General features: G+C 43.2%; 1 protein-coding gene across 1 annotated transcript in view; it reads right to left on the bottom strand.

Annotated features, from left to right (window-relative positions):
• LOC311232333 (dystrophin-like) overlaps positions 1-25,000 on the bottom strand; it is a gene marked incomplete at both ends in the record, with an annotated part of 98,279 nt that overhangs the window by 37,793 nt on the left and 35,486 nt on the right. The window contains 2 exon segments of the mRNA XM_084319091.1: positions 7,812-7,919; positions 14,233-14,334. Of these exon segments, the coding sequence (XP_084175217.1) occupies positions 7,812-7,919; positions 14,233-14,334 (210 nt within the window).

Below are 25,000 nucleotides of genomic sequence, written 5' to 3'. Positions count from 1 at the left end.
TCTTTTTTTTTATCCTCTTTTTCTCTGCCTGATTTTTCAATTTTTCTCCCCATCCCAATTTAGTCATTATGCCAATTCCCCCCCTCCCCTACCTGGTTGTTGTGTGCATGTTCCTCCTACTGGTCAGTACAAGGGAACCCTGAAGTCCACCACATGCTTCCTCCGACACATGTGGAGATAGCAAGTGGCTCTTTTTTCACCTGGCAGCGAGTACTCTCATTGGTGAAGCATAACGCGTGGGAGGTCACGCTGCCTTCACCATTTCCTGCCTTTCGCTGAGCAGGCGCCCAGACCTGACCTGTACCTGTCAACAATGCCAGATTACCACCCACGACTTCCCTCCCCCTAACTCAGCCAAACGAGTTAGTATGACGACCGGCCCAAGCCGCAGGGCAATGCTGACTCCGGGAGTCGAGACCGCAGCCTCTTGCATTTTTTTTATCGCCTGACAGCACTAATTTATATACAAGGTTACATAAAAAAAGACTTGAATCTCAAATACAGTAGTAATGAGATGAGATAGTATACATATAGTAACCGAGATGTGAAATATTTACTGCCTCTCCACTTCAATAAGTAATCAAGGGAGATTACACTCTTGTCCTGATTGTCTGTTCAAGGCTTCCGTAGCCAACTGTTGGCTCTAGTCACGGCTAGTCTGTCAGAAAGGGAACTTAATAATTCAACAAGCTACAGTATGTGGATGTGTTACGATTCAGTCCCACGCCAGACATGTTATGGTTGTTAAATATTGTTTATATAATGTAAAGGGCTTCAGTCGGAGGTGATGAATGGGTGGGGTTAACCTTAAGTAGCTCCGGGGGTTGTTGGGAAGCCGGTGGCGGCCATCTTAGTGAGGTAACTCACCTGCTGCCAAGACCAAGCAAGCATGAGTCAACACGTGCTTTTAGTTAAGTTATGTTGTTAAGTTGAACCTTTATTAATCCCCTTGGGGAAATCCGTTCTCTCCATTTGACCCATCCTAAATATTTAGGAGCAGTGGGCAGCCACACATAGTGCAGCACCCAAGGACCAACTCTAGTTGTAATGCCTGTACCTTGGTCAAGGGACAAGTCAGGAAACCTAATATGTACTGTGTGTTTTTGGTGTGGGAATAAATCAGAGGAGGAAACCCACGCAAACATGGGGGAGAACATGCAAACTCCACACAGAAAGGCCCCCTGCTGGGGTTTGCATCACCAGCTACCTGGAGCTCGACAGGCGAGCGGAGGAACCAAGGACCCTCACACCGCGGGGTAATCAATAATCTATAGTCAAACCCAGGTGACGTGGCGCTTTGTCGCCTCTCGTCGATAGAAGCCCCGTCTTGTTTGTGTGCGTTTGTTATGTAAAGCTGGAATTGGAGAGCGAGTCGTGGCAAAGTGAGCTCAGCGGTAACATATGGCACTTCATAAACCCCCGAGGTTGTTAAGTGAAGTGCAGCGAGGGTTTCCTAAAAACTCTCTTTCCCTCATCTTGTTAAGACCTAAGCCCCTTAAGCCCCTGTTGGAATACACTTCAAGCGTTATCCGTGTTTGTAATTAGTGAAACAACAAATGTGCAGCTAATGTGGGGAGTCGGAGGTGAGCCATACATGATTAGAAATGATCTTGTTGCTAAATCTGGGTAGATTTCGTAGTCCTGTAGCTTGATGGGTAGAGCAAGGCACTGTCTTAATGTGGTAGTGAAAGGTTAACCTTCTTTTTTTGTATCCACTTTTTCTCCTCTTTTTTTCTATTTTTCTCCCATCCCAATTTAGCCGTGCCAATTCTTCCCTCCCCTGTATTGAACGTTGCTCGCATATACGGTTTAGGGAGGATAGAAGCCTTGCATCACATGTCTCCTCCGATACATGTGGAGGCAGCCTGTCACATCTTTTCACCTGCCAGCGTGGACTCTCATTTGGCGAGGTGTAACATATGGGAGGCTCACACTACCCCCGCCATTTTCCTGTCTCTGCTGTGCAGGCGTCCCCCAACCGACCTGTAGGAGTCGCTGTCCACAACGTCCAGATTAGCACCCATCGACTTCCACCCAATTGAGTTAGTATGACGGCCGGCCCAAGCCGGAGGCAACGCAGACAGTCGGAGTCGAACCCGGTGTCTCATGCGTAATGTCCGATGCGCCACCCAGCCGCCCACGAAAGGTTAACCTTCTGTAGTGTGGTAGTGAAAGGTTAACCTTCTGTAGTGTGGTAGTGAAAGGTTAACCTTCTGTAGTGTGGTAGTGAAATCTTTACCTTCTGTAGTGTGGTAGTGAAAGGGTTAACCCTTTGTAGTGTGGTAGTGAAAGGTTAACCTTCTGTAATGTGGTAGTGAAAGGGTTAACCCCCCCCCACACCACACACATACCCCAACCGCCTCCCACAACTTCAAAAGCAAGTACATCAAACACCAACACCAAGTTTCAAATGTACTCTTATATATATGGTATTTGTTCATTTTAAGGCCCTTAAAGTTATTAGTAAGCTACCTCCTTATACTACATCATTATTGGAATGGAATTTTGGAACCTATGGAACCCATTCTAGTGACTGGCTGGCCCTTAAGGTCCCTGAGTTTGCTCTGAACAGGGTAAATATGCATTTTGCTATGATGCCCCTTACCTCATGGAATGAACTCCAACAGTCCTTAAAGCTTGAGATTCCCCCTCCGTTGTAGAGTTTAAAAACTTTCCCCATGAGACCCCCCGCTGTTGTTGTGTGTCTTCTAATCGGCTACTGTACATGGAGATGAGACCCCCTGCCTCTCTCAATCAGAGGAACCCGGAAACACAACTGCGTTGTAGAAAGCATACACGCCGCCCAGCTGGCGTGGGAACATGAACCCAGTGAACCCAGTCTGCCACGCCGTGGGACGCAGTTTGGACTTCAGCTCCGGGTGCATCTAAACGTGTATGATTTAGGATTTACAGTTTGAAATACCGAATAGAGCATACATCACCCCATGTCGGTCTATCAAAGATGGACGACAAATATAATACGATTTATGTTGGCATAATTCTGGTAATAGAGGCTCAGTACGCCATCTGCTGTGGGACTGGCCAGCTGTTGAAACACTCTGGGCGGAAGCAATATCAATGATTTCGGAATTTTTCAATGTTAACTTTCCCGGATGCCCCTTAACATGCATACCGGGTCTGGAGCCAGATGGTTGTCGGAGCTGCTGTCAGTCGGCTGTGGCTGCCTGTCTGTCAAAAGCCTTATTCTCACGACTTGGAAGGAGCGAGAACCAGCGTGCGTCTCTGGTTGGGGGAAAATGTTTGACCTATTGAATATGGAATGTGCGTCGGACCCGTGCAGGGGGGGGGGGGGCTCTGACAGGGGTCTGCACGGCCGTCGGGACATTGTTAGAGAATGTGTTGCCTGTCGACTGTGTGATTCTGTGATTATAGTTTGTTTACTATTTAGGAATGTCTGACCACTAAGTGTGTCTGACGCTTAACCACCAAATCCTGCACGGATTACGTATATCATGCCAGTTAGGTTTACTTTTACTCATAGTATACATTAAGATTATTTATTGTCTATATTTATTACAACTTATATTCTAATCTTTTTGTCCATGTCCTGTTTGTAGGAGTATTGTGTTTCTGTCGTGTTTGTGTTGTATTGTTTACTTAGTATAATATTATATACTAAATAATATAATATTTGTGAACATTTTTATGAAATGTAAGTTAAAAACATACACCATCTTTGCCTGTGCCTCTGTGTCGGAAAGCCCTAGAAAAGCCACTTTATGTCAATCCAAGTCATGTGTTTATTAATCCCCTTGGGAAAATGCAAGTGTCATAGCAGCATGGGGCGGGGGCAGTACAGGTAGTAGTAATAATAGAACATAGAACAAAGTGCAAAGTAGTAGTAGTAGTGAACAGGATTCAATAAGACAATAGTAATAGTGATGATGGTATACAAACTATAGTAACACACTGCACGGACTGTGCAGTGTTTACTATTAAGAGTCAGATAGTCCTAACACTGTTTATTAATAAGAATCAGTTCGTCCTAACAGTGTTTATTATTAAGAGTCAGATAGTCCTAACAGTGTTTATTATTAAGAGTCAGATAGTCCTAACAGTGTTTATTATTAAGAGTCAGATAGTCCTAACACTGTTTATTAATAAGAATCAGTTCGTCCTAACAGTGTTAATTATTACGAGTCAGATAGTCCTAACAGTGTTTATCATTATGAGTCAGATAGTCCTAACAGTGTTTATTATTAAGAGTCAGATAGTCCTAACAGTGTTTATTATTAAGAGTCAGATAGTCCTACCAGTGTTTATTATTATGAGTCAGATAGTCCTAACAGTGTTTATTATTATGAGTCAGATAGTCCTAACACTAACAGTGTTTATTATCAGATAGTCCTAACAGTGTTTATTATTATGAGTCAGATAGTCCTAACAGTGTTTATTATTATGAGTCAGATAGTCCTAACAGTGTTTATTATTAAGAGTCAGATAGTCCTAACAGTGTTTATTATTATGAGTCAGATAGTCCTAACAGTGTTTATTATTATGAGTCAGATAGTCCTAACAGTGTTTATTATTATGAGTCAGATAGTCCTAACAGTGTTTATTATTATGAGTCAGATAGTCCTAACAGTGTTTATCATTATGAGTCAGATAGTCCTAACAGTTCTCAAGTTCACCAGCCGTTGGCTCTCTAGCAATCGGCAGCAGTACACAGCAGTGTGGCCCGTATCACAGTCTAGTGTTACTTACTAAAAAAAATAAAATAATTGTTGACATTTATCATCTGCAAAGCTAACGGGTCTCACACGAAAGCAGTTAGCTAGTGACACAGCCGGTCTTAAGAAGTACCTGAGTAGCTGAGAGTCCTCTGCTGTGATTATCAAACCACTTGTGGCTTTGTTTGCCATAAGGGGGGGTGTGTGTTCTGTTGGAGCCCGCGGGTCATGCCGGAGCATCAAACGGGGCCTCTACGTTGGCTGATTAATCTGTCCTCCTCACATCTCACGTTGACCTCCATGATCCTCGAGCTGCGTTGGAATCCGCGCCCTCGGGCAAGGCATAATCCCTCGCGTCTGCTCAGGAATCACAACGACTTCTGCTAATAATAACACTCACGCCTGTCCACACGCTGTGTTGCAGTAGGTACGCAAGAGTGAACGTCTCTAGCACTCTTCTGGTACAGGAGACCCCTAACCCTGGCAGTGTTAGTGCCATGCTCAAGAGGACATCATTTGTATGTCCTCTTGTTAATTGTATTGTTTACACTGTCTATTTTTTCTCTTATTTCTATATTCAGATGTCATTTTATTGCCTATATTTATGTCTCTAAATCCCCCAAAATCACCATTTGAAACAAGGTGAACCGACATTGCGCTTAGAGGATGCCTCTCTATGTATCGAAAAGGTGGTAGAAGGGCTGCACCACAGCCAACCAGATCATGTCTACTGTAGTTTCAAACAGTTCTCCAGGGATCCAGAGGTTTTCCCCCAACTACGGTGGCTCTATAGTGTCAGACAGAACGGCCAGTAAAAAAGGCACACCCCCCACTGTATATTTAGATGTGAATTCGAAAATGTGATCAACCCTTGTGGACATTTTTGTTTCTGATCCATTACAGTAGGTAATGAGTATCGAATCAGTATCGTTTCAGTTTCAAGTATCGGTTGCGTATCGCGATACTAAACGCGGTATTGGTATCGAAGTAAAGATTCTGGCATGGTGACACCAGTAGTGGTAACACTACCATAGGGAGGTGTAGTCTGACGTCACTTTAGTTTGCCGCATGGTCCACCCGTAGTCTAGGGATTTATCATTGGAAAAATGTATTATCGGCTATTGTAATAGTTCTGCCTCATGAACATTGGCAAGCTTTCCATTTCTGCACAAAATGAGTTCCCTTTTATCACTAACATTATTTTTTAAGCATTTTTGGTTGAAATAAAATGAGTTATAACGTTATATAACTACACTTACCAGTAGAACACCTGTCGTTCAGTGTTGTCGCCTAATACACGTCACAGCCATTGACAGATGCGCTGATACCGAGCTAACTAGTTATCAGTGAAATCTAAAATACCTAACGTTAGTTAACATTATCTGATCTGATTTTTTTTTGCAGCCTGGGCTTAATGTAAATAGTTAATGTAAATGTAAATTGCGTGTTTTTGTACATAGCATTGCTAACACGTTGCATTAAGCTAACGTTAACGTTAACTTTACCCATAGCTAACGTTACCTAGCTAAACGTACTAGACGTTAACAATGTCTACTGCGCCAGAGTGAAGTGTAGTTCCTCAGTGAACGAAAACGTAAACATTGTTATTTTGCTACTTTTACGATTAATTGCGAATTGTTTCATGTTGAGCTATAGATTGTGGATGAATACACACAGAAAGGTACACCATGCCAATGTTCATGCTTTATTTGTGTTAAACAAGACGATTTAGAAATGTGTCCATTGGAAATATATTGCAATTTCAAGTGAGGTGGAGCGCGCGGGAAACTACAATGACGTAACCACTACACCTCCCTCTAGACCAGTAGAATTGTAAGATGGAAAATTCGGGAGGAAAAAATAAATCCCTAAAAACATTAAGAGCGTTGAGCTCTTAAGTAAACATCCTTCTAACGGGCCGTGTTCTACCCGTCATCTCCCTTGTGTGTGTTACTGCTCGTTTACAAAAAAAAAAAAACGTTTTCGGAGCTCAATTCATAGTATTCTCGCGCCATTTCACGCCATTCCAAAATGGCACAACACCACAGCTCATTGGCCACGGCTGCCATTCGATAACAATTACGTACACCTCGTTCACCCGTGATCGTTTGCCGACCGAGCCGCCTGCGATCGAACGCTATTGAACGATAAATACTGCATCCGTAAAAAAACACCAGGGCCACCCAACACCCTAATGATTTTCATTCAATTGTAAATAGTCCGTGTGTCAGGTTTCCTTTTACTGCTACTTGAGTCACTTCCAAAAGTGGCATCTGCAGGCTGGGTGGTCCTCTCTGGTGGAGAGACGCAATTTGCACCGGCATCCGTTTCTATATAAAGCCGTCGTTGGAGATCTTAGCCCTGAGTTAGAGGAGTTAGGGGACTCGCGGCTAGTCGGCGCAGGCAGGCCACCATCTCTGTCTGGTCATTATTGGACTGGACCTCTGGACCTTATCGTACTCGCTCCAGATGATTGGCTCACACTTCGAGCCGCCAGAGTTCGCACTGAACTTGTGAAATCTGCTTTGAGCTTCTGTGCCGCAATGTCCTGCAATGTACCTTCAAACTCGATATCCTTTGGATAGTTTCAATCTTTAATGGCAGATCAGATCGGACCCAGGACTGCTGATTGACTTTCTAATTTTTGTTTTTATATTTATTGTATTGTATATTTTGTGTCATCAGAGTTTATACTGTAAATATTGATATTCTGAGACTAAATGAAGATTGAATGAATGAACTTCTACTTGAGTTATATACTGTATGTACGTACCTTTATTTATTTTTCTCATATTTTTCTATTCAGATCAAATTGTATTGCATTATATTTCTGTCTCTCTACTATTACCCGGCCATTACCAATTAATGGTGTGGTGGAAGACATCTTTGGACCACGCAAGGTGCTAATGGCTTTCCTTATAAAAGTAACCACCGGTAAGTACTTTGATGAGTATTCAAGTCATATTTTAGAGGTAATACTCGAGTGAGATATCCCAGTATTCCTCCCCCAACTGTGTGTGTTCCGATGATGAAAGACGGCTTCAATTTTGAGCCAGGTTTCTGCGCTGTCAGGGCCGACCGCATGAATCAGCCCTAAGTTAGAGGAGTTAGGGGACTCACGGCTAGTCGGCGCAGGCAGGCCACCATCTCTGTCTGGTCCTTGAGGTTGGAGGTCTTGATTGAGCGGACAAGCTCCTCCTTCTGAGTTAGCCAGGAGTCAAATAAACACTGTGGGAACAGATGAGAGAGGGAGGGAGGAGGAGGGGTGGGGGGTGGAATAATAAAGAGAGGAGAGGAGAGGAGAGGAGAGGAGAGGGGAGAAGAGGAGATGAGAGAAGAGGAGAGAAGAGGGAAATAGATTAGAGGAGAGGAAATGAGAGGAGAAGAGAGGAGAGGAGAGTGGAGTAGCGTCAGGGACATGGGAGGATATGGGAGGAGAGGAGAGAAGAGGAGAGGACAGGACAGGAGAGGAGAGGAGAGGAGAGGAGAAGAGAGGGGAGGAGAGGAGAGGAGAGGGGAGGAGAGGGGATGAGAGGAAAGGAGAGGAGGAGAGGGGATGAGAGGAGAGGAGAGGAGATGAAATGAGAGGGGAGGAGAGGATAGGAGAGGAAAGGAGAGGGTATGAGAGGAAAGGAGAGGAGAGGAGAGGATAGGAGAGGAGAAGAAAGGAGAGGAGGGGAGAGGAGAGGAGAGGGGAGGAAAGGAGAGGGGATGAGAGGAAAGGAGAGGAGGAGGGGATGAGAGGAAAGGAGAGAAGAGGAAATGAGAGGGGAGGAGAGGAGAGGGTATGAGAGGAAAGGAGATGATAGGAGAGGAGAGGAGAGGAAAGGAGAGGAGGAGGGGAGAGGAGAGGAGAGGAAATGAGAGGGGAGGAGAGGAGAGGAGAGGAGAGGAGAGGAGAGGAGAGGAGAGGAGAGGAGAGGAGAGAGAAGAGCAGAGAGAGAGAGACAGAGAGAGACAAAGAGAGAAGAGAAGATTATATGATTATCATGGAAGGGACGATGCACTTCAAGTCACTGCTCTCCATTTGTATGGACATTTCAACAGGGAGGCATTGCTCCGAGCATGCTGAGCAACTCAAGTAACCTATTGTGACAACGCTTCTCTCTCAGCAGGGACCACTTTGCATTCTCCTATTTCTGGTCATATTTCTCCTTGCCGGCCCCTCAGACAGTTTATTATTATTATAACGTGTCAGATATCAATGACAGACCTCTTGCTCATTCAAGGAGGTCTTGAACTGAATAGAACACGGACGTCAGTATGTTTATCTCTAAGCACAACCTTGTTGGCGACGTACTATGTGTGCCTTCTATTGTGAAATTTAAACGTGAAATAATTAACGCCTTTCATTTCACCTATAATATGCCCTTGTTCTTGAAAGGGAACGGATAATAAAACGTTGTTTCTCCTGCTATAAATCATGTTCGGTTTGCACACAAAAAAAGACAGTTTCCCCACGACGGAAAGGATACAAAGCCGTGTCTGCAATTTGTTTACATTTCTCAAACTGACAGGCACATGTTCACAGCGCAGGCTGTACATAATGTCAACATAAAAACTCGCCCTGGGCCTTATTAATCATTCATTGTATGCCCATCCTTCAGATTAAATTAATAGCTTTTCCTCAACAAATTAGTTTTTTTTTATATGTTTAAATAGAACATCTTGTTATGCATATTCATATAACACTGTATGATAGCAATGTACAATAACTCTGTACACACTGTATATACATTTATCTGTATCTGTATCCATACTGAAGAATTGTGATGATTGGCGCAGTGGGCAAGGCGCTCGCCACTAACGCAGGAGATACTGGGTTCGAGCCCAGCTCTCGGCGTTGCTACCGGTTTGGCCGGTCGTTCATACTAACACAATTGGCAGTGTTAGAGGGTGGGAAAGCCGGTGGGTGGGGATTGGACGTTGTGGACAGCGACTCCTACAGGTCAGTTGGGTGACGCCGGTGCCAGGCAACTACCGCCCTGTTTCTATCCTTACCTCCATCTCGAAAGTCATGGAAAAAATTGTATACGAACAGGTCGAAAAGTACCTCGCGGAAAAAATCGAATCTACGAATTCCAATCTGGCTTCAGAACATCCCACTCCACTGACACATGCCTTCTCTATTTAAACGACCACATCAAACAAGAGGTGGACGCGGGCAAATACTGCTGCATGGTCATGCTGGACCTACAAAAGGCCTTCGACACTGTCAATCACTCCATTCTGATTGACAAGCTAAAAGCAATTGGTTTTGATAGTCTATCAGTGAGCTGGATGCAATCCTACCTGGATGGGAGAGAGCAGATGGTGGAGGTAAACGGTACCCTACCCCCCCCCCCCCCCCTCACAGTGAGCTGTGGTGTTCCACAAGGAAGCATACTAGGACCACTACTGTTCCTAATTTATGCAAATGGCATGTCATCAGCTTGTGACTGCAACTTGTTCCTGTTTGCGGACGACTCAGCCCTGCTGGTCTCTGACAAGAACAAGTTACAGGTTGAAAAAACCCTCAGCTCGGAATTAGGCAAAATCTGCATATGGCTCGCTGATAACAAACTATCATTACACATGGGCAAAACAGAGTCCATTCTCTTCGGTTCAAATAACAAACTCAGCAAGACCGACGGCTTCTCAGTTACAGTGGGTGACAATATTGTCACAAGGAAAGAAGAAATTACCTACCTGCGTTCCATCCTAGAGGCAAATCTTTCCTGTGACAAAATGGCATCCAATGTAATACAAAAAAGTCAACCAACGAACTCGATTCTTGTACTGGATCTCCGCACTGGTAAACAAGAATACCCTGAAGACTCTGGCAGGAGCACTCATTCAAGGGTACTACGACTATGCGTGCACCTCATGGTACCAAAGCACCTCAAAGGTGCTAAAAAAAAGAATTACAAACATCTCAAAACAAACTGGTCAGACTACTACTTGACCTTACCCCCAGAACCCACCTTACCCCTGCCCACTTTGACAACATAGGATGGCTTAGAGTAGACAACAGAGTACAGCAACTTGCAATGGGCCTGGTCTACAAGATACACTACACGACCAAGGTACCCATGTACATGTCAAAATACTTCCCAAAGGTCAGTGAATACCACAATCATAACACCAGAGAGAGCTCCACAAATCATGTTAAACCCAGATTCGGCTCAAACAAGGGACTAAACATGTTTCACAATTATGCCACATCAATGTGGAACGCCCTACCCAAAGCTGTAAAGGAATGTGAATCACTACCCACTTTCAAAAACACTCTCAAAGAACACCTACGGGAGACTACAATTCGAAACTGGCCCCTGTAAATGTCCAAACCCAACCCCCTCCAAGTATGGTTTTGTCAATATTCCAATGCACAGTTTTGCTTGTACAGTTGCCAAGCAAGCTGACTTGGGGAGTCATAATATGGCATTCCGTAAAGATAACAGAACCTTATGAACCGAATGAATTTTCATTCATTCGGCTCCAGTTTGATGTGGCAGGAGAGAGAGAAAGATAGACTTGATAATCAACTGACTTCATTGTATTCATCTAGCGGGGCTTTCGCTTGGTATTAATTATTTCTGTCAACCTCTTCTGTTAGTTAAATAAACTTCTGTCTGTTCACATCCAACTGGACCGTGTGATCGCCGTTCATCTTCCCCCGGGGAGATAATGGATGTCTGAGCCCAGTGTGGAGACTAATACGGTCGAATATAACACAACGCAGAGACACTATATTTGAATCAATCAACTGCTGGACATCCGACGGATCCAACAACACCTATTATTATTAGTTAAACCACTAATAACTAGTATATGGTTTATTACCATAGTGTATTCATACTTGTACCACTGTATACAACTGTATACCAACATTAGCATATTTACTCTGTAGCTTCGTTATATACAGTATACTCCACATTTGTCTTAGAGCATGGCGATAGAATGCCTGCCCTGATTCCAAACTCTAACCTTAACCAAGTGCGAAAGAGTCGGCTAAGCTTAACCAGTGATAAACTAGGCGTTAGGTAGTTTGCAGGCTGTTAGACCCGGAAATAGGCGCAGAACTTGCCGTCCCACGATTGGCGCACATGTCACATGACCAGAAACGTGCGTGGCCAATCAGAGCGCAAAACGGGAACGCGGAAGGACAAGCCACTTGATTAAAGCATAGACGCATCCCAGGGATGTGTCCTCAGCCCCCTGCTGTACTCACTGTACACACATGACTGTGTGGCCAGGTTCAGCTCCAACTCCATAGTGAAGTTTGGCGGACGACACGGTGGTGGTGGGTCTGATCTCTAACAACGACGAGAAGGCCTACCGGGAGGAGGTTGATGTCCTGGCTGTATATTGTATAGTAGTGTACATAGGACTCATTACCTAAGCTTAGCATTGTATTGCATTTTATCTGAGTACTTTTATCATGTCTATTTTTATTATCTATTCTATTTTATTCTATTATTATTTGTATTTTTTGCACAATCAAAGCAGGCATGGCCACCTTCATTTCACTATATGTCTTGTGTATGTATGTGATGAATAAACCTCTTGAATCTTGAATCTTGAATCTACTATTGGAAGACTGAATCAGGTTGTCTCTGTGAGATGACATTGGTTGACATGGGACCGGTACCGTTTGTTCAGTGCTTGCCCTATTTCACTGTGACGTTTCTATGTGGCGTGGGGTGTGGGGGGTAAAAAGTAATACAATGTGCTATTATTGGGGAATTTACCATGCTGGGCATGTGGGGCCTTGTACCAAACTATACATACCGTGTGTATATACAGACTCAACACAGTAATTCTCAATACTGATTAGTGCATAGGCTAATAGGAAATAATGTATCCAGCGACTAGACTGATAACACAGCTGGCCTAGTCCCCTTCCTTGGAATGCTGTGAGGTCAAACGACCCGACAATAAAAAAAAAAACACTGGCTCAGTTGATTTGACACAGCATCGGTCGTCCTCTGAGCTCTCGGTGAATGAGGGAGAGGAGAGGGAGGAGGGAGGTGGTTATGTGACCAAAAACCAGTGTAAGTCCCGGGCTTTTGGGCAAAAAAACTAAACAAACTTTTGTATATTCTAACATTGCACACGTTTAGGAAATGTCAAGGAGGGAGGGAGTTGTATCTGTTTTTAGTTCCAAATTATTGACAGGCCCAGCAGTCATCTCCTCTCCTCCCTTTCCTATCCTCTCATTTCCTCTCCTCTCATTTATGCTGGAAAGTGGACGTATACAATGGTTACCACTATATGCAGTGCTAAAGCAGTTAATAGATATACCACTATATAGTAATGGCTAGCTGTCAATCACTCAAGTGCAACTTTCAATGCACGGGTTGATCTTTTTATTCTATTATCCAATCAAAATAGGCTATTTGAGTCATCTAAGCCCCGCCCGTGCAACTTTGTGCACGCTACTCACGAACGCGGGTTGAATGATTGACAGCCCTCGACGGTCTGAGACTCAATCAGAGAGGAGCTGCGAGACATGGCATAGACCACTGCACTTCCGCGTTACATGGAGCTCGTGAGGAGGAGGGGGGCAGGGGGACGAGAGCGCGAGGGAATCAGATGAATGCGCTGCCTTCCCCCCCGAACCTCCCATGAGCTCAAAATACCGGTCAATTGTTTACACTTTCCATGGGATAAAAGAACGTGTCTCGACTCGAGTCGGACTTGTCACGATGGAGAAGCTGCAATATTCAATGGAAGATGAGATCGGTCACTGCTTTGGTTGTTGTGTGGTGAGTGCATTTAAAATATATATATATATTTTCCAGTGATTATGAATTCATTGGCCCGCTGTGGCCTTGCGTGTGTAATATACCAACACGGTTCCTGCGGGCACCAGGTAGCCCCCAAGGACCATATGAGTCACTGCAAGCCTTGCTTGCGTTTCTAATCAAATATTAATATCGCCGCGGGGAGGGGGGGGGGGCATAATCCCACGGGACAATGGGATTGACCGATATGTTTACCAATATTCCAATGTACAGTTTTGCTGTACCATTGACTCAGAATGGTCTGTTTTATTGAAATCGTCACAGCAGTATAGTTTGTTTATACTTCAGAAGTATGATATTTAAACATGGTCCCCAAAATGAATGGAAGCAAATGAGGAGCCTGACACCTGGGAGGAATGGGGGTGTTGCAGCGTTGGGGATGTTTAAAAAATATACTTTAATATATAATATAATATAATAATTTTGTGCTTCACCAAGAAATGTGGTCAGCAGCCGCCACTGCACTATATGCAGTGCTAAAGCAGTATATAGATATACCACTATATATGCAGTGCTAAAGCAGTATATAGATATACCACTATATACAGTGCTAAAGCAGTATATAGATATACCACTATATATGCAGTGCTAAAGCAGTATATAGATATACCACTATATATGCAGTGCTAAAGCAGTATATAGATATACCACTATATATGCAGTGCTAAAGCAGTATATAGATATAGGGAAAGTAGACTTCTATGACAGCTAGCACAGGTATGGATCTTGATCGGCCTATGTCTAGCGCCCCCTACCTGTTCTTCAGTGAAGTGCTGCCATTTCAGTAGGATTTCCTGCAGCAGCATCCACCGGTCCTCTGTCCACTTGCAGATGGCCGCCCAGCGATCCCCCAGTAGCTACAGGTGGGAGGAGACACACATGAGAGTCTATTGAGATAGCATACCAGAGTCTATGGAGATAGCATACCAGAGTCTATGGAGATAGCATACCAGAGTCTATGGAGATAGCATACCAGAGTCTATGGAGATAGCATACCAGAGTCTATGGAGATAGCATACCAGAGTCTATGGAGATAGCATACCAGAGTCTATGGAGATAGTATACCAGAGTCTATGGAGATAGTATACCAGAGTCTATGGAGATAGCATACCAGAGTCTATGGAGATAGCATACCAGAGTATATGGAGATAGTATACCAGAGTCTATGGAGATAGCATACCAGAGTCTATGGAGATAGCATACCAGTGTCTATGGAGATAGCATACCAGTGTCTATGGAGATAGCATACAAGAGTCTATGGAGATAGCATACCAGAGTATATCAACTTCAAATTACTTTATTTTCCTTTCGGAACTTCATTTGTGCAGTGGTTGAAAGACAAACATACAGTCACAATACATAGACACTCACCATATATATAAAAAAAATAGTTAAAACTACAATAAAAATACCACTATATAAAAAAACACCAACTACATTAAAACTACAGTACTTAAAGCATGATATATTAAAAACCATGTGGAGCAGTTCTGTATGTATATAAATAATAAATAATAGTATAGTATGCGTCCATCAGGTGGAAGGGGGAGACTATTTTAAGTAGTCCAAAGTCCTTGGGGGGGGGGGGGGGGGGGGGGGGGGGCAGTCCGGCCTCCACCAGACCTAGGTGTTCAGCAGTCTGATGGAGGTTGGCACGAAGCTACCTAAGCCCCTTTTGTTCAGTGATGAAGCTCTGTATCGACGGCCTGAGGGCATTAGTTTGTAATGGGTGTGAAGGGTGTGTGTGTTATCTACAACTATTTGGGAGGCCTTTTTAACTGTCCGTTTCTTGTGGATGCTGCTGAGTGGCTCCTGGTCCTTCCCAATTATCTTGCCGCTGATCTTAACGACCCTGTCGAGAGGTTTCCTGTTGATGGCACGCATCACTCCAAACCATGATGTGATGTTAAAGGACATTATCGATTCCACAAAGGAGTTGTAGAAAGCCTGCAGGATTGATGGTCGCACCTGAAGCTTCCTCATCTTCCTGAGGAAGAACAGTCGCTGTTGGCACTTAGAGTGGATGTTATCTGTGTTGGTCTTGAAGGTGAGCTTATGGTCGATGGTGGTGCCAAGATATTTATACTCCTCAGCGCGCTCTATTTTCTGGCCATTTATCTCCAGAGCTGGGGGAGTTGTGGGGTCACGCCTGAAGTCCACCAGCAGTTCCTTTGTTTTGCTGGGGTTTACGTCCAGGAAATTGTTCTTACACCACTCTGCGAGCCTGTTCATTTCTCCAATGGTGCGGTCATTGGAGTTGGTGGTGTCAACGATGACTGTGTCATCAGAGTATTTGATGAAGAGCATCTCAGGGTCTGAGCTGCTACAGTCGTCGGTGTACAGAGTGAACAGGACTGGTGAGATGACAGTTCCCTGGGGTGCCCCGGTGGATACCGTTCTGTTGGAGCTGTAGTTGCCGTTGAATCTAACAGTCTGGTGTCTATTTGTGAGGAAGGAGAGAATGAGCAGTATGAGGTGGGGGTTGACATTCATCCGGAGGAGTTTCTGTCCCATCAGATGAGGTTGCACAGTGTTGAATGCACTTGAGAAGTCCACGAATACCATTCTGACAAAGGACTTGGGCTTCTCCAGCTGTGTGTAGGTGTGATGCAGGGTTATCATTGCATCATCCATACCTCTCTGCTGCTTGTATGCAAACTGGAGTGGGTCTGTGTGCCCAGTAACCTCCCTCTGTAGCTGAGGGAATGAGCCTTTCAAAGCTCTTCATCACCAGAGATGTTAAAGCTACAGGGCGGTAGTCATTATTGCAGGTGGGGTTAGTTTTCTTAGGGACTGGGCAAATGAAGGAGGACTTCCATATGGTTGGTATAGAGTGTTCAGACAAGGATCGGTTAAAGAGGTTACAGAAGACCTCAGCCAGCTGCTCATGACAGACCTTCAGCAAGCGCCCACTGATGTTGTCAGGACCTGGGGCCTTGTGAGGGTTTGTTCTCTTGAGCACCCTTTCCACCTCCCTAGGGTGAAACTCTAGGTTGGTGCTAGTCGCTGCTTTACACAGGAGATTGGTGGTCAGCTCCTCCCTCTCCTGAGTGAAGGTGTGTGTATCAAACCTGCAGTAGAAGCTGTTCAGGTTATCTGCAAACTCCACACATGGAGATAGCATACCAGAGTCTATGGAGATCGCATACCAGAGTCTATGGAGATAACATGCCAGAGTCTATGCTAGCATACCAGAGGCTGTACTGTCTAAATAAGGCAAATGTTGATGACTTCATTATATACCATTATAAAAAAAAGTCCAAGTTCATCCCATGTGGCTGCAGTGTTTGTAGTCTGTTTCCCGTTGCTGAAGCAGTCTGGTCTAAACATAACTATTGTCTATTTCTTATGGTTGTGAAGTTTGTGTAGTTTAGTAACTTGTACATTGAGTGCTCAGAACATTGAACTATCCACACACAAGCACACATGAACACACACACGACACGCACGCTGTGCACGCTCACACACGAGCAGCCACTTAACACTTTAACATGAGCGAGCACACACTCATGTCGCACACACGCACACTTATGGCCAAAAGGAAAGGACACTTTAAATTAGAATAACAGGAACAGTGTATTGCACTACCAAAGCTAACTAGCATGTCCCATATGCTATGTAAATAACTATGTACAGATACCGAGATGTCACTCCATGTTACCTGTTACCTGTTTACTGCACAATGTTGTTTTTTCATTTTTTTGATTCTATTATATGTTGTACCACTGTATTGCACATCGTTGCGGGCAAGACCACCCGCATTTCATTGTATACCTGTATGCCGTGACAATTAAAACTCTTGACTTGACTTGACTTGACTTCCATTGTCTGTTCTTGTGATTTATGAAGTTTGTGCATTTGTGATTTGTCTGTTCAACCTGCAAAGGGACCACAGATGGAAATTAGCCTCTGGCTATAATCTGTCATATTTACATTAAAATGTTGATTAATATGTACTGTCTCTATTTTAAATAAATAAATAAATAAATAAATAAATAAATAAATAAATAAATAAATAAATAAATAAATAAATAAATAAATAAATAAATAAATAAATAAATAAATAAATAAATAAATAAATAAATAAATAAATAAATAAATAAATAAATAAATAAATAAATAAATACATTAATTCATTAATTCTATGGAGTATATGGAGTCTATGGAGATAGCATGCCAGATTATGTACTGTGTAAATTGTGCAAATGTTGATGACTTTGTGTCCAGGGACGGCATGTTAATGTGTTCATTAAGAATGTGCACATTCACCCAGTCACTCACTCAGTCACATTCCAGACACATGATACTATACAGGGACACACGGTCACTGGTGTATGTACAAACACACACCCACATATACCCACCCACCCACCCACTCACCCACCCACCCACCCACCCACCCACCCACCCCCACACACACACACACACACACACACACACAGTTAGGATTCAGAGTCTGACTCACGCCGGCCGCCAGAGAGACCGAGCCGGTTCCGCTCTCTGTTCTTGCCATTTATGAGGTTTGAGTACATTTGTGTTTTGTCTGTGCTGTTAACATCAACCTACAAAGGGACCACAGATGGGAATTCGCCTCTGGCTATAATCTGGCATATTTACATGAAAATGTTGACTAATATGTACTGTCCCTATTTTAAATGAAATAAATAAATAAATAAATATTTGGCCATTCATCTCTCAATGCCTGTGTATCTGGATGGAGAAACACCACATCTGCTGCCACTGGGTTTCTCCTGTCACCTTCCGTGTTCGCCTGTGAGTGTTTTAAGTGCTCTTGTCGTCGTGCCCACAGCCGGGGCGAGGGAGCACGGGCATTTAACCATATTAATCCTTGTTTTACATGTACATTGTGCCCCTGATCTCCAATTTATGTCCAGTGATAGGATGGTGAAAGTAGTTACTTTTCTCGGATTACAGCTTTTTTTCTGTTCATTCATCCAACTGTGAACAAATGGGTAGCCCAGACAACCAATAGAGACATTGTTTGTGTTATCCTGCAGTTGATTGATTCAGCTCTTGACACGAGGACAACAGAATAAGAATGAGTTTTTCCGTCAAGACTGAAATAGCTAAGCGTTGTTTGGAGAGGTGGTATTTATTTAGTTTGGCATAATTTCGAAGCATTTAAGCAAAACAACACTATAGCAGGATGCCACTCGGGTAAACAACACCGGCGCTCGCAGAATTAAGCACATGGCTCATTTGCATATTTTTTGGTGGAAAAAGTGATTGATTTGGGGACACAATAGGCAACATTGTTGACAGAAACGCTTGAAGTTTGCAGACTCATTCCCACTGGCACCAGTCAAATGACAGGCTGTCAAGCACTATTACGTCTGACTCCCACCTAAAAGGACAATATATAACGTATGATGTATATCACAGTATACTTACCTTATGCATACTGCACCTTATGTGTATACTGTATACTTCATCAGAGCATATATTTAGCATTTAGCATTTTTAGATTATATATGTTAAATGGCTGCTTTTTTATGAAAAAGCGCTTTACAATTTGTTACTCACATTTTGACCCATTCATTCACACATTCACACACCGACGGCGGAGGCAACCATGCAAGGTGCCAACCTGCTCATCGGGAGCAATTAGGGTTTAAGTGTCTTGCTCAAGTACACATCGACACACTGCCCAGGAGGAGCGGGAATCGAACCTGGAACATCCAGATTGCCAGACGACTGGTCTACCTCTCGAGCCATTGTCGCCCGATATATTAGATTCGATTTTGATTATTGGATTATTAGATTATATATATATTGTAACTAGATTTTTTGTAGGGCAAATATAACTGAGAGGGCATACATACCCTCATATTGCACCTTGTTGCCCTTGTATGCGCATGCCCAGAGTAAATTATATTGTTATATTGTTTACACTGCCTATGACCTGTACCATGTCTTCTACTACCTGTACCTCCCCTCCCCCCTCCCCCATGCTGCTATGATGCCCAAGGGGATCAATAAAAGAATATCTTATCTTATTGTTGACAGAAAGGCTCCCAGGGGACTGTAAAGCAGTATTAATTTGTCCCCTTCAAAATATATAGTTAATATGAAAGACAACCCCCTCTCCAAAAGAGGTAAAAAAAATTACTGTAACTGTCGTGCACAATATGAGACCTGTTGTTGATATGCACATGAAAAAACAACCCAAAACATGTGTGATATGTTTTGAATGTGCAGAAACCTACGGCATTATATTCCATTATATCTGTAGTGTGTCAGCGGGTACCTGAATGTGTCAAGGGTTTAAGTACTGGTAGTAGTCAAGGGTTTAAGTACTACTGGTAGTGGTCAAGGGTAAGATATATAGCGAGAGAGAAAGAGAGAGATAGAAGGTGAAAGAGAGAAAAAGAGAGAGGGAAGGAGTGTGAGACGGGCAGAGAGAGAGGAGGTGAGAATGGAGTGTAATAGAGAAAATGACAGAGGGAGATAAACAGAAGCAGAGAGAGGGAGAGGGGAAGAGAAAGTTTGATTGAGAGATTAAGAGAGAGAGGGATAGATGAATATCCACAAAGAGAAAGGAAATAAGATGTACCTGAACGTGTTCAATGAACGATCGTTCATGAACGCGTTCGTATTTTGGGCAAACGTGAACTGAACGTACTGTATATCCGCTAAATGAATGTAATTGAGAACGCGTTCATTCTCAGCGCTGTATAACGGCGTTCAAACGTGCGTTCATTCTCAGCACTCTATTATAACGGCGTTCAAAGATGTGCCAGATTTCATATGCATTTCAGCCGAAACAGGCTTCAAATGTATGCGTAAAGCCACCCGATCTGGCAACGTGCCTGTCACCCCTGGCTACGTCATCAGACTCCTCACAACAACAGTAGACCAGCGGAATCTGCGAGAAGAAGCAGAGAGCTGCAGCAGCAGGTCGAGAGCAGCACTCGCTCAGAGTCAGACTCTACCTCTAGACGTCGGCGTATGAGCATTTAAAAGAGTTTAACGTTAAAGTCAGTACTGACTCAGACGGAAACAATCTAACGTTTGTCTGTAAACTTTGTCCACCCGGTTTGAAGAAGCAAGTCCGTACATCGACGTCGACAGCAACATTGAGAATATGCAAACGTCCTGTTTTAGTTTTCATAATAAAGACAATTCAAGTTTTTCCTCATGTTTTTGAAAATATACTGTAGAGAAGAAAGCTGCAGTATTCCGATTGCTGTCTGTGGTTCAATCATTTTTACAAATAATAGCTCGCAGCAACATATTGAAAAAAGATGGGCCGTTCAATATCTCCTTTATGTTCGAAATGTCAAACAGACCTGGGTACCTACAGTCTATCACTACTTTTGGGAATCTAAGTGTTTATCCAGGTTCTGGGGCCAAGTGATTGATTGATTGATTGAACACATTATTAACAGATTGCAGAATGGGTACAGTACAGTACAGCTCAGTCATATATGTTATGATGAATTGAAAATGGGGGACCCTGATGTAAACAAGACGAAAGTCTTTCTCTGGTCTGCATCCCCTTAACAATTGTATGTATTGAGCTGTACTGTACTGTACCCATTCTGCAATCTGTTAATAAACTTTTCAATCAATCAATCAATCAAACATACAATTGTTAAGGGGATGCAGACCAGAGAAAGACTTTCGTCTTGTTTACATCAGGGTCCCCCATTTTCAATTCATCATAACATATATGACATACATGACATACAGATAGACAGTACTGCTACATCTATACATTTATGACATACCAGATTTGCAAATACAGTACTGTTTGTGATACAAAAAGAGTCCAGAAAAGAGAGTATATACATTTGACGTAGAAACTACATTGGAGGAGGTTGGGTAGGTGGGGTGCGGTGGGGGGGGACTGTACATTTCAGCCCGGAAATGCATTCTGATAAACTGGATTAAGGATAAGCCTCCATTTTTACAAATGTGGTATAGAGAGATCTTCGGTGTGCTACCCCATGAAAGACACTGTGCAATGCATAGAGGCAACGACGCTTCCTTTCAGGAGGTGTGGGCCCCACTATTAGACTATTTTCCTGCTGAAATTTATCGGATCCTTCTAAAGGCCCAGTGCCCCATTGTATGGACAGACCTAGGATAGGAAAAAATAAATATATGTATGTCTACATGTGAATGGGCTCGAGGCAAGTGCAATACTGTACAGTGCCTGTCTTGGTTTGCTTTCCTTTTTGCTTGTTTTTCTTTTTGTTTTGTTTTTGCTTGCTTATGGTGTGGATGGTGGCATATAGATGAACTGGAGGACCCAGCCCCCCCCTTGTCCCAATGTGTGTTTTTGTAATGTAAGTAACTGTACGTGAAAAATCGATAAAAAAATTCTTTTTTCAAAAAATAACAAAAAATAACTAAATTAGTTAATTTTTGAAACCATGAACTTTAGTTCAACATTTTTAATGATGAACTATGAACTGAACTAGTTCATTTAAAAAATTGTGAACTGTGAACTGAACTAGTTCATGTAGAAAGTGAACTTTCCCAACACTATACAATCCTTCTATATACCTACTTACACACATGCATATAACCCATGCTTCCTTTTGTTGTACTGTACTTGTGCTGTATAATGACAACACATTTGAATTGAATCTAATATAATCTAAAGAGGGGGATAAGAAACAGATAAAGACACAGAAAAGAAAGTGAACTGTATAGAGACAAAGGAGGAGAGAACGAGAAAACAGATAGATGAAGAGGGAATGAAGAAGGTGAATGGATGAATGGATGTAAAAGAAAAACAGATATAGACGGATGGAAAGAGGAAGAGATGGGGAGGGAACAAGGGAGGAAGGAAAGGAAGGAGACAGGAGGAGAGAGAAAGGAGAGAAACAGAGAGAAAGGGAGAGAGGAGGGCGTGCGCGCGCACACACACACACGAGAGAGAGAGAAACGCTCACCAGGCTGACAGGTATAGGACAGGTCAGCTGACACAAGACAGGTATAGGCTGTAATTAATCCTGCTGACAGCTGAACAGCTGAACAGCAGGAGAATGTTGCGGAAGGCACCTTTAGTTTGCATTTTTTACAATCCTGACCGTCTGGCACACTGGCGTGTTCTCATCCCTCTTATCTGTGTGCCCTCTCCGGGGGGGGGGGGGGGGGGGGTCGTCGTCGAACAAGGGAGGACTACAAGACAGGCACTCGCGGGTTCCGTGGGCACACTGCACCGAACAGCACGCGTGGCCGGGCACACCGAGTCTGACTTCAGAGCGGGCGAAAGTGCACGGAGGAAGGCACATTTACATTGGGACAGCTGTAAATGGCTAGTCTATTGCGAAGTCAGTCCCCGTTTGAAGATTTTCAGTTCCAGAGTTCTATTGTCCATTTTGCATGTAATAACGTGCGTGTTATTATATAATTAATTAGAATGTTAGAATACATTTTAGAATGATGATCAGTGTGACTGTACTCCTGAAAAAGTATAGTAATATGGTTTATTTGTATTGGGAAAGATACAGACACATTAGCTGGTTGAACAACATCTACATGTGTGGTAATAATGCAGATATTGAGTGTATTTCTGTGAAAATGTGCGTGGCGCACGCCTCTGAATCCAACCAAAGCGAAAACGATCGCTTCCAGCCCGCGAGTCGCGCGCCTGCTTGCGGCCGGTGGGCACAGCTACGTCCGTTAACATGGGAGCGAAAGTGAAACGCTGGTCGCCCGCCCGCCTTCGAGCGAGACTGGTGTGTTTGCGCTGTCAGGGGTTTGATGAAGGACCCAAGTGCAGAGAGGCCACGATGGAGGCCACGTTCACACTGCAAGCCTCGGTGCTCGATTCTGATTTAATGACTGACCCACACATGCGCAAATAAACAATGACGAAGACGGACGTAAAGATGAAGGACACTGAAGTCACAATTTATGGTTTAATTCACAAGTTGATGTGCAGTGGAGGCCAGGTAATTCACGAGCAGATGATAATGGGGGTGAGGAGGAGGTGAAAGAGAGACATTTCTTTTTTCAATATGATTTCAAACACAGACCGGTTATGAGACGTCCCCTCAAGTTTTGCTTGTGTAAGTATCACCCAAAATACTTATAAAGTGAACACCTGACCTCACTGTCCCTCCACTGACCACCTCCATCACAGCTGTCTTCCGGGTTTGTTGTATTCACAGAGTGACTCCCGACAGCGCAGAGTTGTGATCAATGTCAATCTATTCTAGAGTGACGTAAATTGAATTTCTCTCACCCTTTCTTTCAATGTGTGATTAGTTATCCTTAAATTACATTCTTCTTTAGTCAATAGACAGCCTTGAAAGATACCAGCTTCACTTCCCGTCATCTCTGCAGGGTTTGGGTAAAGTAACGATGACACTGCTTAGAACATCTTGCTCCATGTTGGTATTTGTTTCATCCAAATTTCAGGAAATTTTATTTTAAACATCAGTTTGCACGTACCACACTTAAACAGATGTGTCCTTCAGTTATTGTTGTACAATTGTGGAATTCTCTCCATAGCGATCTTAAGGGGTGTAATAATATTTGCCTTGACTGCATGTCAAGGGAAAGTGGCCCACAGTTCCTTTACGATCAACACTAACGATCATTATCACAATCCAAGTGACAATGATATATCGTCGCTGGTGGAAGAAAACCTCGTAACTCCATTACATTTTTTATTTCTTTTTATAAATCAACTCAGTAGATCATCCTCCATATGTGTGTGTGGTTTTACAAAGTTTAAACAATGGGAAAGCATTAAACCGATCATCTGTTTAAACCTCGTAACTCTATTCACCCTCAAATCTGTGTTCGTTTTTCTCTCCTGAAAAGTTGGGTTTTTGGAGTTACAAGGTTTTCTTCCACCAACGGTGATATGTAGTGTAAATCATACACTGATCGCCTTAGAATAAATATATATTGGACTGGATATTGTTTTAAAAATAAGTTGTCTTTTCCTTGTGGAGTTAACTAGGGGAAATGTTCACAATTTTCTTATATACTATGATTCCACTGTCACCATGTATGCATATGCTCACTACATGTATTTATTGCTCCATCTCTGCCCACTACAAACATGGGAACTCTCTAACCCCTGTCCCAACCGTGTGTTGCTTTTTAACAGCGGAGGAGTGCAAGAATGTGACAATTTGACCATGTGACCGCGGCAGCGCGAGAGAGCGGCAATGCGGAAATAGGCTGTCTATTGCCATTCTCTAAGACAAACGCTAACCTTAACCAGCTCCTTAACAGCGCCTAAACTTAACCGTTCTAACCTTAACCAACTCCGAAACAATGCCTAACCTTAACCTTAACCTTAACCATGCCTAACCTTAACCTTAACCATAGAAAGAATATTGCCATTCTCTAAGACAAACTCTAACCTTAACCAGCTCCTTAACAGCACCTAAACTTAACCGTTCTAACCCTAACCAACTCCGAAACAATGCCTAACCTTAACCTTAACCTTAACCATGCCTAACCTTAACCGGCGAAAGAATACACGTTAAAAAAAAAAATTGATGGGATTCGAACTTGTCAGCAACGGAC

This window comes from Notolepis coatsorum (genome assembly GCF_963971535.1).
Source record: "Notolepis coatsorum genome assembly, chromosome: 1".
Taxonomy (NCBI): Eukaryota; Metazoa; Chordata; class Actinopteri; order Aulopiformes; family Paralepididae; genus Notolepis; species Notolepis coatsorum.
This window is presented reverse-complemented; position numbering and strand designations above follow the sequence as displayed.